This window comes from Fusarium musae, chromosome 10, assembly GCF_019915245.1.
Source record: "Fusarium musae strain F31 chromosome 10, whole genome shotgun sequence".
In the NCBI taxonomy this organism is placed as follows: Eukaryota; Fungi; Ascomycota; class Sordariomycetes; order Hypocreales; family Nectriaceae; genus Fusarium; species Fusarium musae.
The window spans coordinates 1,653,152-1,667,324 of NC_058396.1; the positions used below are offsets into that span (position 1 = coordinate 1,653,152).

Genomic DNA, 14,173 nt, shown 5'->3' on the forward strand with positions numbered 1-14,173 from the left:
TGACAGGTACCAAGCAATGCTCAACTGCTTTGCATTGGGTCCTGCATTGGTGCCTCTCTACAGGAATAAATACCCTGACCTCTGCCTTGGCAGGCTCAGCGATTTCCTTGCCAAATCTTTCGGAGAAAATGGGGAACGACTTCCAATTGTGATGCCTCCGATCAAGAACGACGGAATCGGACGCCGGATCATCTATTTTCTCCTTGCCATCTATCTGATCGAACAATGTCCATCAGCCTTCGTGACAAGCCCGGGAGAGCCTCCGAAACAAAGATCCATAAAAGAAGAGCGTTCTTTTAGGCTTGTTGATCACTGGCTGTTCATGATTCCAGGAATGGTTTCAGGCGATTTTGAAAGGTTTTGGGGCCTGCCAGAGCGATCTGAAATAGCAGAAGATGATGATTTTTCGGAGCTGGAGGAGGAGGGGGAGGAGCAGAGAGAAGCTGAAGAAATGGTGTTTATCCAATGCTAGTTTCGTTGTTGAACGCAAGTACGCCCAGCAATTTTCTACCTGGGATTTTGAGATACCATCGCGATCCTAGAAGATTCGAGGTCATCGGGAGGATGAGTCAATAGCTATTAATATCTATGATAATTTCAAGCAACAATCAATAAGAAAACTGTTCTTTGAGGTCATCCTTCCCGTATGAAGCACAGTCCAGGGGCAGTCATAGGTGAAATGAGAAAGAGACGATCTGCTAAAAATGGGTAATTTGACGAGGAGGTCTTGGCGTGCTCTATGATGGTCTTGATATATCTTATTCAAGAATCTTGACGCCATTGATCCACTGCCCTCAACCAGATCTGGATCAACTAGCGATGCCTTGGAAGTTGGGATTGCAGGTTGTTTCGATATGTGTTGCTTGTCTTACACAATTAGTTATGGTAGGCAGGTTATTTGCCGTCGAGGTACATGGCCGGGAGTGTCAATCAGCACACAGAACTTGGTGATAAAAGTGCTTCTCGAAGGTTCATTTTAAGGGAGCACTAAGTTCTCTCAGCCGGAATAAGCTCTCAGCCACAAGTCTTAGCTACAAATAACACTTCTAGCTTACAACTTAGACATCAATACCCTTTAAGGGAACACTATATCTTCATGTGCTGGGGATCTCCTGGCCCTCGGGATCACACAGTTGGCTGACTACCTATTGTCAAGGCTCATCTGCAAGGTTTGACTTTGATGATCTAATAGTAGTCTAGGCCCCGGAAACCAATGGAAATCGTCACTACAAGGTTTTAGAGGTTTGCTAAGGTCTGCCTCATGAAACCATCTGACCAAACTTTGAAAACATAGTCATGTACGAAGCCAAGCTCAGGACGAGTTTGCAATAGTTCTCCTGTCATTGAGAATCCACATCGAACTTGATTCTTCACATTAAATTCGTCTGATCTATCTGCTCCACCAATCGCTCAATCAGGTATTACGTCCTTGACGAGCTAGAGCTATGCATCTGAAGGCTTGATTATAAGACAGTCTCGTCCCAAACCTGCAGAACGTCACTTAAACTTTGGTCAGTGAGCTAATTGTGGTAAGCCATGGGCTTAAACTTCAGGCAGTATAGACTTGCAATTGGCATACAGATATTTGCCACGACATAAAATTTCTTGACTATACAAGTATAAAAAAGTCCCCTTGTGTGAAAATCCCTTCCTCCTAACTCTTCGTTTTCAAGCTCGCAAGATCAAAGGTCCAGCATGTCCCAGAGCGCACCAGTGTCCCAGGGCGTCGGGGACCCTTTCCAACACCTCGCTTCCGAGATACGAGAAATGATCATAACATATCTCGATTGCTATGAAAATTTCGACAGTCTATCTCTAGCTTCACCTGTCATGAGAAAGGAGCGTCGGACAAGTACACTGCTGTTAACATCGGAACCATTAGAACGAATGTTCGGTGACACACAGGACGGCGCTCTTATTGAGGCAAATGTGTACTGTTTGCTTTCCAAAGATGGACTTTCCGACGAGAGCTTTGCGCTCTGGAATTAGAGGAACCTTCCACATCCGCTGTATTCAAGCCGACGGGACATCGTGTTTCGGATGAACGCTCTATACCACCGCCTGATGGACTCTTTCAACTTTGGCCCTAAAATTGTCCCGTGATTTACTCAAAAGTTGCCTTACAGTGTATGCGCTGGCTAGACTGCTTTGACGTTCGGAAGAAATGGAGAAAGATTTCCGACATCGCTAAACGATGCAACAGACGCCAAGAAGGGGCAGGTCATTTTCTTTTTGCTTGCGGTAGACATGGCGGGAAACGCATACATGTGCGAGCATGGAGCCGCTTGCCGACAGTATTGTGAGCAGTCCATGGAATTAAACGGACAACAGATTGTTGTTTGCAGGTCCAGCGTTTTCTTCCCGACAAAGCAAGGAGACAATGCTCGCGGTTTTATGCAGACCCTTCTCTGCCACGCATACGCAGTGGAGATGTCCCGAAGCAGAATTCACCTCATAAATTGGTGATCGACGTCGATTTAGGAATGGCAAGATTTACCATATTGAGTACGATGCAGCCCACTTCTAAGAAGATTCTTTGAGAGTTAACACAATCCAGCAGCTTATCTTCCCAAGCTCAACACGCGATACTGGGTTCAGCCTAACCTCATGGAGCAAAAAAATATAGTCCTTTAGAAGAGGATGTTAAAATAAATTTAGTAAAGACTCCTGTAAACTTAGGCTAAGTTACCTAAATCTTTTCATCGCTTAGGATAAAGGTCTCAAGTCTTCTTGTCCCCCCTGCCTCAACAGACATATCCGGATGATCACCCCGTACTCGACACTGCCGAGCCCAATCCAAACACCCTTTTTACGAAGCTTTTTATTAGCAACCAATCATCCCATCTGTCTTAAAAGGGAGGGTAGCAACGTTTGAACCAACGCAACATCAGTCGTTGGATAATTGGTTGGTATTGAGCTACCCCGCGTTTCTGACGTTGATGGCACAGCAAAGCAGTTGGTGATAGTTTATCTTATCCCAGAATAGGCAATTCACAATGTGCTCTAATGGAGAGCTGACAAACAATATGTATCCTTTCCTCAAGATGACGGATGGTCACGAGGTCGTGTGCATGCTGTAACATAAGAAGCCGTTTCCCCTCTTTTGTGATTGAGAGGCCGTTTCTTCTTTATTTCATTTGTATTTCCTACCTTTTCAACACTTTCAACATCTAAATCTTTCAGGATATTAAACTGAACTAAAAATAAGTCAATATGGCACCTCAAACCCTTGCGGAGAAAGCCAAGGCCAAGCTCCAGGCTGTTCTAGAGGACCCCAACAGGAACGATTCATCATGTACGTGCTCGCCTCTTGATGCTTTTCCTTTTGATCACTACTGACAAGTTGAATGAATAGCCTACAAGCAAAGAGTAATGACTACTACGACTCCTGCGACGGGATCCGACTGGACCAACACCTGGGTCCGACGAAACAGTAACGATCGTCGGGCCAGTGTTGGAAGTGAAGGGTCAACTGGATCACCTGTTCGCCGCAGGTCAAGCTTCCAAGAGTGGCTATATCCTTCAGCTCGTTAATGATGTATAAGACATAAGGTTGCGTGGTTCGTAATGATGTTGTGATTTCTTTCATGTTTGTCCTTCACAGTTTAGGTTTGTAATATGTTTCAGAACTTCGAGCCTTTTTCAGAAGGCTGGTTAGTATTTTATCTCTTGCGTCGGGAACCAAATTGTATTGATGTTAGGTGGGCTACGCGACAATGTTCTTTCTTTGGTCACGAGACAATTGATCACGACGATGCATAATGGATGCGCTGTATATAGAAGAACTATTGGAATATTATGTAACCTAAGAATCGAGATTGTATTAATGTACATCATATATCTAAATGCATTTCGCTTTTGAACATCTATCGTCATGTCGAATCAGTTTAGCTTGATCGGCAAGTGAATGGAGCATGAGCAGAGCCATCGGAAGTAATGTCGATCTGGCAATATGTTAGTCTGTTGAGCAGATATCTCATGGTAAAGGTAACTTACGATATCCTTAATGGTGGCATATGTGCCAGCACCGAGTGTAACAATTCCGATGATGAAGGCGAGGATGCTTCCCAAGCTCATTAACATGTTCTTCTTGGAAAACCACTTGCCCTCGCAAAGCAAGACGAACCACATGACACCGGGAATCCAGAAAGAGAAACCAGAAACGAAGAGAGCCGAGGCCAGAGAGAGCAAGTCAGAGAAAATGGGGATAGCCTCAGCGATGACCCAAGCGATGATAGTGAAGATGGTCACAAGGGTGATCCAGCTGACCCAGCCCATTGGGGTGTTGACATATCGCAGAATTGAGTCCTTGAACATACGGCCATGAAGATATCGGAGGGCAACGGTAGAATTGATCGAACCGGAGATAAAGATAACGGGTAGCGCGACTCCAAAAGCGATCTTGGAAATAAGTGGTCCAGCGGAGAGCAACGCGGGTGATTGCACCGAGGGTCCGATGAAAGCGTAGCACAGGGCTCCAGTCAGCGTGTAGATCGCAATTTGGATGAAGCAGGATGCGTAGATAGACTTCATGTAATCGGTTGGTGTGTGCATCTCGTCCATGAAGGAGAATTGACCAATCGCGAAACTAAAGGCGAAAATGATGTTGCTGACAGCGACGAATGCCTCAGCGAAGTTAAGGTCCTCCTTGGGCCAGGCAGACCACTCAACACCCGAGAGTCCACCAGCCGAATCGCTAGCCTGAATACCAGTAGCAATGACGGTGATGCCAATGGCAGCAACGATAGACACGAAATCGATATATCCAAGAATGGCGACTTCGGTGAAAGATGGGGGGATGGCGAGGATGAGAAGGATGATAGCCGAAACAGCGGAGAAGACGATGGAACAGACGTGTCCACCGTTGATGTCGATGAGCGCAATGCTACCAGTCAAGGCATGCGAACCAACAACCATAACAAGCTCGAGAACGAGGGCAGCACCGAAGATCTCGTAGCCAAAGCGACCGAGAAGAAGGCGTCCGGCATCAGCATAATGCGCTACGTGGGGAAATTTCAGCTTGACTTGGCCGACGATGTAACTGGTGAAAATGGAGACGAAACCGAGAGTGATTGTGAGGAAGACGCCGGGGAACATGCCCAGCGTGTGATAGGCTGAAGGAAGACTGAGGGCGCCGAGGGCAATAGCCTCGACGATTGTGACGACGGCGAGACGCTTCCATCCCAGGCGGTGGAAGTGAGCATTTCCTTGGGTAGCGAGCTGCTTCTGCTGGGAGACTTGGATGTCATCCGCTGTCTCAGGATCATCCATCATGTTGGCGGGTTTTGAGGACTTGGCCTTGGGTGAGGTGGTAGCCATTGTGTCGTGGGTGAGTAGAGGAGTATGTTCGGTGGGAGGATGGGTGGAAGAGTGGCTACTCATATGACCAAGGAACGGTCAGTGTAGAAGAGTCGAGAAATGCACGGAATAGGTAACCGACGAACGATGGGGAGGGATGACAAGAGATCAAACAGGGTCTTTGGGGGAGGTGAGACAGGACAAATGTATTTAAGAGGAACGAAAACAACCGGCTAGAAGAGCTTTGAGACGGGAAAAACGGCGCAAGGCGAGCCATGGCGCATGCTCGGTGTATCCGGGGTATCCACCTCCGAAAGATCGGACCCGGCACCATGTCGCGGTTGCTGTCACGATTAGATAAGAGCACCTTTCTCCAGGTTTTTATTCCATTTAAACTCGTAATTCATTCATGTCATGCCGACGCCGGAGTTAACGGTCCCTTGTACCATCTGATCTCAGAAACTCCATCTGTTCCTGGTGAGAAATGCAGCTTTCGAGAGAAAAGGCCCGAAGGAGGTTTGCGAGCCGCGCTCGGAGTGGCGTACGAAAAACCCAGAAAAAGCTTCCAAAAGGAAGACGCTTGACCCAAAGTCGTAAGGTGATGGAAAGAATCTGCCGGTTGTGGGTCTGTATGACATGAGACCCCTGATGTTATTTTTACGTGCATGAAACGTGTCATTGGTGAGAAATCCCGTGAGGCTCCGTCACCGAAAAGGCGCGTGTGGATATCATCACGTTATGATATCCTAACAAGAACTCTCTACGCGTCGAGATCAAATCTCGACCGCTCCCGGACAACGAGATTACTCCGGGGCCCCAAACTCTGTTCCTGATGAGTGATAAACATGTTCTCGACATTCAGAGATAATGCGAGAGGTGATGTCTGTCTTGCTCGAACTAACTGCCGTCTTGGCTTGCAGCAATCTCCACCGAAAAAATCTGGGGTGAAAAGCTCTTCTATACAACGAGTCAGCCTCATAAAACTCTGCATCTAATTTTACTCCACGACACCCTCATCTCCGCCATCAATCGCTTATCTGTGGGGTCATTCACCTCGTTGACTAATATGAATAATGAGTTTGCGTGAATTGTTCCGGGGTCGTGAACTGTACCCCAGAAACCGTCGTTGGCCTCAAACAATACATTCCGGTTCGACGGCGAGTTTACCCGCACTGCACCCCAGAGATCAGGTATTTCTCGGGATGGGGGAGATGGGTTTAAGCTTGTTTGGACGGGCCGTACTGGAGGATAAATGGATGGGTAGAGGGTAGGGTGACTTCGCAGGAAATACTTGTCTTGACTGTTTATCCTGCTGATAGTTGCGCCATACCCTAAAGGACTGGCTTCTTGTCCATCATCAGGGTATCGGTATTAAAGTGCTGCTAGATCCGTTACTGATGGCCTCTTAATACATATTTATGTATTAGCTTTCGGTTGGGTGTTTTCCATCTTCTGATTCCCAGTATCGGCATTCTTAGGCGTCGTCAAACCCCCTTTGTCTTGAGATCGTTGCTTCAAGCTCATTCAATTTACAAATGAACTCTCTTTTCTTGGCATTTTGAGCTCCCTTGGTGATTTTGATGCTTAGGGTAACTTGGCTACTTTTCAGAGGCACCACTTGTGAGACTGTAGTTCTGGGGCTTAATGTACGCCGTCATGGCGAGAGTCCAGTCACGCGTCACCATGTAAACAGGCACCAATCCAGGCGCCTATTACAAGAACACTTACTTATAGCCAGTCAAACCAGGCAATAATGAAAGCAAAGTGTAGATTGTCGATGTTGAACTGGGCCATGGAGATTCTGGCTTCCACCCACTACGCCAGAGCTTCTTGATGAATCTTATTTGTGGTCACGAGCTTGGGGCAACCTGGCTGCCGCTGACCACCCTACTGATTACGTAGGTTGTGGGAGCCTTGGTGGCGGATTGTTCAAACCCAGGTCGCTTCTCGAACTCTAATGAAAAGTGTCCAGTTGGCTGTAAGTTTGTGGTTGCCTTGGCTCTGGAAGTATGTCCGCGAACAACTTCCATGTGAAATTTTGAGCAAGAGTCAAATATCAGGAGTAAAAGTATTTAACAAGACCCTCGCATGCTGTGACACTCTATGTTACTTACCTCTTTCAACAAAGTCCTACATACCTACCCACTCCTCTACTCAAGTAAACCCTCATAATAAGATCAAAATGAGGCCAGTAGTACCAGAAGAAGTCGGCGATTTGCTGAAGTCGCGGCCAGTTATGATTTTCAACAGGACACTCTTAGGGCCAGCCTATATCGAAAGTATCGTCTCTTCCTCGCCGGCACTCGTCACCTCCCAAGGAGGAAAAGCACTACCACTTGAGGTCTGGGACATGATTCTCGACTTCTCAAATCGCTGCCCAGAGAACCACCAGTATTCCCTCGTACGACCCAAGCGGCTACAGACAAGCGCGAGAGGCGACGAACTTGTCTGCGACATGTATAAACGCTGGTGGTGGCCCTTTGGCAACACCTATTGCCTCAAAGGAATCGAGATGCTTCGATTCTACTTGGCACATCCCGACGAACCCAGCGAATCGGACCATCCCGACCTGAATTCAATACGCCTCAGCTCCTTCTACTACTCATTCCCCAACTCCCTCCGATCTCCATTCGCCATCTCCTCCCTCTTTCCATTCGACGGCTACTTCGACTTATCCGAATACCTCGACTTCTTCGACATGTACGTTTCATCCTGCGCCTTTCCCACGGCTTTGCTCGCATCAAAGACCGAGTTTCTCCATGTGGAGCTCACGGTTTCAGATGTCATCAAGAATCTCGAGGACGGCAATTGTGAGTGCTGCCATGGGAAGCACGTGATTGGGAGCGACTTTGAAAGGCGTGGTGGACCCGATTGGTCCATGTTTTGGCATTTGCTTGATGAACCTATCTCATACGACATAACAGGATTTTTTATATGCCCGCTCTGTGTCGGGCCGGAGTATGCGCGGGAAAGCATTGACGTACATGCATCTACCTGTGTTAAAGAATACCACTGTTTCGAAAGCCCTACAAAATGTAAGGACCCTACACAGGGGCCTAAGGCAACAGGGCTTATGTTTTGTACAACAACCTCTTTGTCCCAGAAGAAGTATAAATCGTGGCTACTTGACCGAGTCGAAAGCTTGGGCTTTAAAAGACCACGTTGGGAAGATATCCCACATTCCGAGGAACAATTTTACAGGCGAATCTCAAGCACTGGATCTGGAACAAGCTGAGGTTGGCGATTCCGATTGGTATTGGTGTATAGATTACATGCGCTTGAGGGCTTATTCGCGGCCTTGCACGAGGAGAAAATCGTTGAAGTGGCAGTAACAGACGATTGGCAAGGATCGAGTAATGTAGCGCATGATAGGGAGGCCAGCGGAGAATGATCCAATTCGAGCCCACTTAAGCTTTTTTCGACTATAAGAGACTTCAATATTGTACGAATTCCTTCCGCATCTCGTTCCGCCTGAAGATAGCATGAGACCAAAACAGGCTGAGTTAAATACTGATCTAATTGTAGCAAGATTAGGCATGAGTTTATGGTATCCTTAGGCAAAGTGTTGATTTGTGAAACAATTGTCAATATACATGGAAGAGAGGTCAAGGCAACGTTGCGATCGCTTGATGCATGTAATTATGAATACATTCTGAAGATCCGAAATGCACTCTACCGAGCTCTGTGCAACATCAAACGCAGGCGGGTTTTGGCGTTTTCCGATTCGTGTTACAGCCAAGGGCCGATGACGAAGCCGGAGACGAATATCACGCAACCGCATGAATCCTTATCAATGTTCGGCGATCTAACTTGATCGAAACAACCACCATCACCGATCGAGGGGTTGATTTGCATAGTCTATCTTGGTCCCTGTCATCATTGCTGGGGTTGAGTGGTGTCATTCTTTTATCCCGACTACTTTATCTTGATGCTTCGCCGCTCTTCAACATCAGTTATCATCTCCTCTTGAGCTGCATTCAAGTCGCACAAAATTCGGCAAATCTCTTGACTTGCCCGGCACTTGGAACCTTCACCGCAATGTCGGAATCAGAGGAAAAGCACACGGCCGATGCTGCAAATGCTGAGACGCTCAACGAGGCTTCGATCAAACGTGAGCTCACCATCTCTAACTTGATGCTTATGCTAATGTTCACTAGCGAAATGGAACCGGTCGCCAATTTACAACGCAACCATCCTCGGTCTCTGCAGTTTCGCAGCCCCCGGTCTCTGGGGTGCAATGAACTCCCTCGGTGCAGGCGGCGCTCAGAAGCCCTACCTCGTCAACACCGGCAACGCCCTCACCTTCTGCCTCATGATCATCTCATGCTGGTTCACCAGCGGCATCGTTAAATATGTTGGGATCAAAGGCGCTCTAGTCATCGGAACCATCGGCTTTGCGCCCTACAGCGCAGGTCTCTACCTGAACAACCGTTATGGCGTCGAGTGGCTTGTCATCTTTGGCGCGGCGTGCTGTGGTGTTTCGGCGGGTATCTTTTGGGCGGCTGAGGCAGCGATCGCGATTGGGTATCCGGAACCCAGAAATCGAGGACGGTTGGTGGCCTATTGGCTTTCGTTCACAAGATTGGGACAGATTTTGGGTGGCGCGATCAACCTTGGTCTCAACGCTGATCGGAGTGAGGCGGGCAAGGTCTCGTACAAAGTCTATCTCATCTTCATCGCTCTTCAAGCACTGGGGCCGTTTGTCGCATTCCTTCTCAACAAGCCATCTCAAGTCCAACGTGCAGACGGGAAGAAGGTCGACATGAGCATCCTTGATCATCCATGGAAGGAATTCAAGGCCACAACACGAACGTTCCTCAAGAAGGAATTTCTGCTTCTCATATTCTGGATCGGCCAAGGAGTTTACTCTGAATCGGTCTTCTTCACCTACATCGCTCTCTGGTTCAGCGTGCGAGCTCGAGCTCTCGGTTCGTTCGTCTCCGGCATCGTGGCCGTCATCGCGGGAAACCTTCTGGGTGTTTGGCTTGATCAGAACCAAATCGCTCTCAAGAAGCGCGCCCGATATGCTTACGCTGTCATCATGACTCTCCAAGGAGGGTGGTGGATCTGGCTCACCATCAACGTCACCAAGTTCAAGCGCGACGGACCCATCTACGATTGGAGTGATCCTGGCTTTGGTTCTGCATTCGGTGTTTTCATCTTCCTCGTCACTGGGTTCCAGCTCAACTACAACTTTGCCTTCTTCATCATTGGTCAGATCTCGAACAATTCGCAAGAGACGGTGCGGTTGTCCGCGTTGCTGAGAGGTACGGAGTCGGCATGGCAGGCGCTAAGCTATGGTCTCAATGCTCTTCCAATCATGGCAACTGTGGGAAGCACGTATTTGAACTTCGGTATTTGGGCGGTTGCAATCTTCCCAGCTTGGTTGGTAATTCGGCAGTTGGGTACAAATGAGGGACAAGCAAACAGTGACACGGACGAGACGGTTGTAGTAGAAAAGGCGTAGTTTAGACGAGATTCTCCATAGCGAATTTGAGTCTCTGGCGCTCTAAGATTTTGCGTATAACTACTAATCGAGGCACCTGACTGAAATCCTATATTTATCCTTGACTGCAAGTCGCCCGAGGTCGCTCAGACGTTCTTCCAGTGTGTTGCGCTCGGCATGAGGTAGTCCGGTGATGGAACTGGCTCCGACTACTGAGCTGGGTTTTGGGCTACGAGTAGTTAGTATTGAAATTCTCAGAGAGGCCCAGGAAGGTTATTTACATACCGCGTTGGCATGTGAAGCCAAACAGCGGACGGGCTGCCGGATCGATTGTCATTTGAGACCAAGAAATATACTTGGCATTCGAAGCTTATTGGTTACGATATTGCAAGGTCTTGCTCTTCTATAAATAGTCGGTCTGGTTCGCATAAAGTATGGTAAAGGCTGATCATGGTTACTCGCCTTGCCCCCAAGAGGGCCCCTCGTGATCAGTGGCATCTCTTACAGAGGCCTTCTTTTCAGTCTTTTCTGCACGAGTCTTAGGATAAAGATGCATGGCATCGGACCAGCCATGAACCTGGCCGTTCCGTCCGTTAAAACCACTTCAACTTGCAAACTGATTGCGATTTCGACACGACCTGTTTAGCTGCTGCTGAGTGACGATTTGCGGCACGTCTGTTGGGATCGACACCTGCATGGCTATATGTGATTAGTTGGATTGAACATTTTGCTGGTCAGATTGTTGTTACTCGCCATGGCACATCATCGCGTGAGTGTCGCTGGGCGCTTTCAGCAATTCCCTGCCATCATGCTCTTCGGGCGACAGGTTTCCTCCGGGGCCAGAGAGCTCATTGGTACCAACATGATCACAGCACGGTGTCGTTGGTCGAAGCTGGGGCCATTGTTCAACCCCCAGATTTTAAGCTGGATCCGTATGCTGTAGAGGGTCCTCATGTGCAGGAAGAAACGGCTGGACTTTGTTAAGGCTTGACTAAACGTGTCGTCGAATGCTTCCTTGTAGCGACGGTGACAGTGATCTAGGGAGAGGAGTAGTGTCACCCGGTCCAGTTCCTTTTGAAGTCTCTCCTTTCGACCTTGAGGATTGCTTGTACTCATTGTGAATTTGAAATTTTACTAAAGACTCTGAGGGTTCCCTATGATTTCTGTCCAACCGAGGGGGCCGGACCTCAACTCCCGTTTCTCGTCTGTACCAGTGTTAGTTGCTGAACCTATGAAGCAGCGCCTCTTGGAGTATTGTTTGGAGTTACCTCATTTGCTATATGGTTCTACTGAAAAGAGTTAGCATTTGGTAGTAAAGAATTGGGCTCCAGATCTAACTTACTCATTATAAGAGTGAAGCTAGACAAATGTGTCAATCCTAGTTCGACCGTGTCGAGACTGGGACCGGCAGCCCCAGAGGCGCCGGAACGGTGACCCATTGTCGAGTTCTATATAAAGTGGTTAAGAAAACAGCAATGCATTTGAACATGTTTTCTCTTACCTGCTCCGCCTCAGGGGCAGGAGTGGCCTCGTCGGCCGTGATTTCGTCCTAGCACGTTAGAGACACTTGCTGGAACTCGACAGTTGTTCAACTTACGGCCTTGCGTTTCTATCGGGACAGTTGGGGTCAGCGTTAGACATACTTTGGAGGGATTCCTTGGTAACTTACCTCACCCCGAATGGGGGCTGCCTCTCGCCCCGAATTGGGGAATGCCTTGCTCTTGAGCAGTCGTTGGCACGTTCTTCGACTTTATGACAGTTTGTGGGTACAAAAAACCCTATCGCGAAGAGCTACACGTCAGCGGCCAAAATCTGAACCACAGCGGGCGGGGACGGGAATAATCAGTCACGTACGCTATTTTCAACAGTTAGCGCAAGATCATCAACGTCTTGGTCATTCCATTCAAAGGTCCCGACGAAAGAGAGATACTTACCGGCGGCGATGTTGAGCGCTGTGCCTGTTGTGTGAAGGGCGAAAAGAAAGTTCGGGTTCTTTGAACCTGTTGGCTTTGTTCATCGCTGAAATTTCTGCCCAAAGACCAGATGAGTGACTGTCGCGGCGAGATGTTGTGGGCGAAAAAGAGGAAAGGTGACGAAAGGTAGCTTCGGAAGCACTGATCAAAACATTTTGTGGGCACGGGCCAACTCGCTGTTACTGTTACACAAGGCAGGGCCGGGCATGAACCAGAAGCGAGCAGGCGCTGCTGCACTGTCAAGATTAGATTCAGGTCAGCTCTTAGCCTCTCAAGATCAGTTGGATATTGTATTGACCTCGTGTCACACTGGTTTCTCCCGAAATTTAGTAATTCTACCTAGGCAAAGTTTAGGCAAGTTTATGAAAGTTTAGGATCCATCCTTATAATAATTTAGGATGACTTAGGGGCAAACTTTGACATGTTTTCTTCCCACCTATGGTCCAGTGCCCAGAGCACATTGTTCACAGTATTTGCCACTCGTGCCTCCGTGATACCCAGTCGGAATCACCACAGCTCCTTGTATCTTCTGCCGATAACAACTGCCGATATCGTCCTATGTTTCTACCAAAACTTTGCTGAGGATCTCGTTCGCGTTCAGGAATCAGGATATCGTTTGTCAATACTCCCCTGAGTCACTACAGATGATGCGCCGTGAGCCATGTTTTCAACTTAACTGTCGATTGTTGATAATGCAGATGGTCTCCGTATCGATGAAGATGGTCCCCGAGCACGTCCTAAGGACGAGACTGTTGCCCCTGTGGTTGAGGACGCTACTCCTATTTAGCCCTGTAGTTCAATCTGTGAGGGTTTTGCTTACCTACTTCATGGAGGTGCTGGCGCGTTTACTTTGGTAACGGCATTCATGCCGTTTGATGTTTTACGAGAAGCATATCAAGGATGCAATTGAAATCAGTCTTGTGTCAGCGGATCTTGAGTTCGGCAAATTGAATGGCTGTTTTCTTCACTCAATCCATATCTGGCTCGATTGCAATATGAATAACCCCTTCAATATAAATATTTTAATGAATGTATCTGAGCACCGAGACAGCGTCGATCGGATCCCCACATGGACGTCAGTCAGAACAGGTCCTTCATGAGCAACCAAAAAGTCGCACTTTAGGGAAAATTCCCTCTCCATTATCATGTTTCTGGTGATCTGGATGCTTGTTGCATGACTTGTTTGTCGCTGAACCCTTTGAACGGAGCCTGATCTCAGAAGGAAGTTTGGCTCACGGTTGCCCGGGTACATCAATGAGTTGAGGCTGTCCAAGAACCATTGAGACCAATCCACCCCGAGTTTGAGTCGCCCATACAGCCTTTGCCGGCCTGACATCACCGCGTGTGCCTCTTTCTTAGTCTCCCAATCCACCCTGCTTCTGCACCGAAGCCATTTAGTTCATTTCTGTTTTGACATGGGACATCGCGCCCTTACATCGAAGATCGCCACGTATTG

General features: G+C 48.0%; 5 protein-coding genes across 5 annotated transcripts; 3 read left to right on the forward strand and 2 right to left on the reverse strand.

Annotated features, from left to right (window-relative positions):
* Nucleotides 1–3,213: 3,213 nt before the first annotated feature.
* On the forward strand, nucleotides 3,214–3,534 carry J7337_012732 (uncharacterized protein; the record flags this gene model as incomplete). The annotated part of the gene is made up of 2 exons (XM_044830235.1): nucleotides 3,214–3,295; nucleotides 3,356–3,534. The coding sequence occupies 2 exons, from the start codon at nucleotides 3,214–3,216 to the stop codon at nucleotides 3,532–3,534; spliced, it is 261 nt and encodes an 86-aa protein (XP_044675151.1).
* Nucleotides 3,535–3,887: 353 nt separating this feature from the next.
* J7337_012733 (uncharacterized protein) lies at nucleotides 3,888–5,319 on the reverse strand (the record flags this gene model as incomplete). The annotated part of the gene is made up of 2 exons (XM_044830236.1): nucleotides 3,888–3,944; nucleotides 3,997–5,319. The coding sequence occupies 2 exons, from the start codon at nucleotides 5,317–5,319 to the stop codon at nucleotides 3,888–3,890; spliced, it is 1,380 nt and encodes a 459-aa protein (XP_044675152.1).
* A 2,161-nt stretch (nucleotides 5,320–7,480) lies between these two features.
* J7337_012734 (uncharacterized protein) lies at nucleotides 7,481–8,151 on the forward strand (the record flags this gene model as incomplete). Its single annotated transcript, XM_044830237.1, has 2 exons — nucleotides 7,481–8,108; nucleotides 8,129–8,151. The coding sequence occupies 2 exons, from the start codon at nucleotides 7,481–7,483 to the stop codon at nucleotides 8,149–8,151; spliced, it is 651 nt and encodes a 216-aa protein (XP_044675153.1).
* A 1,185-nt stretch (nucleotides 8,152–9,336) lies between these two features.
* Nucleotides 9,337–10,765, forward strand: J7337_012735 (uncharacterized protein; the record flags this gene model as incomplete). The annotated part of the gene is made up of 2 exons (XM_044830238.1): nucleotides 9,337–9,409; nucleotides 9,456–10,765. 2 exons carry the CDS (start codon nucleotides 9,337–9,339, stop codon nucleotides 10,763–10,765), a joined length of 1,383 nt encoding a protein of 460 aa, XP_044675154.1.
* A 1,248-nt stretch (nucleotides 10,766–12,013) lies between these two features.
* J7337_012736 (uncharacterized protein) lies at nucleotides 12,014–12,761 on the reverse strand (the record flags this gene model as incomplete). Its single annotated transcript, XM_044830239.1, has 5 exons — nucleotides 12,014–12,033; nucleotides 12,087–12,192; nucleotides 12,246–12,293; nucleotides 12,414–12,486; nucleotides 12,679–12,761. The coding sequence occupies 5 exons, from the start codon at nucleotides 12,759–12,761 to the stop codon at nucleotides 12,014–12,016; spliced, it is 330 nt and encodes a 109-aa protein (XP_044675155.1).
* Nucleotides 12,762–14,173: the final 1,412 nt, after the last annotated feature.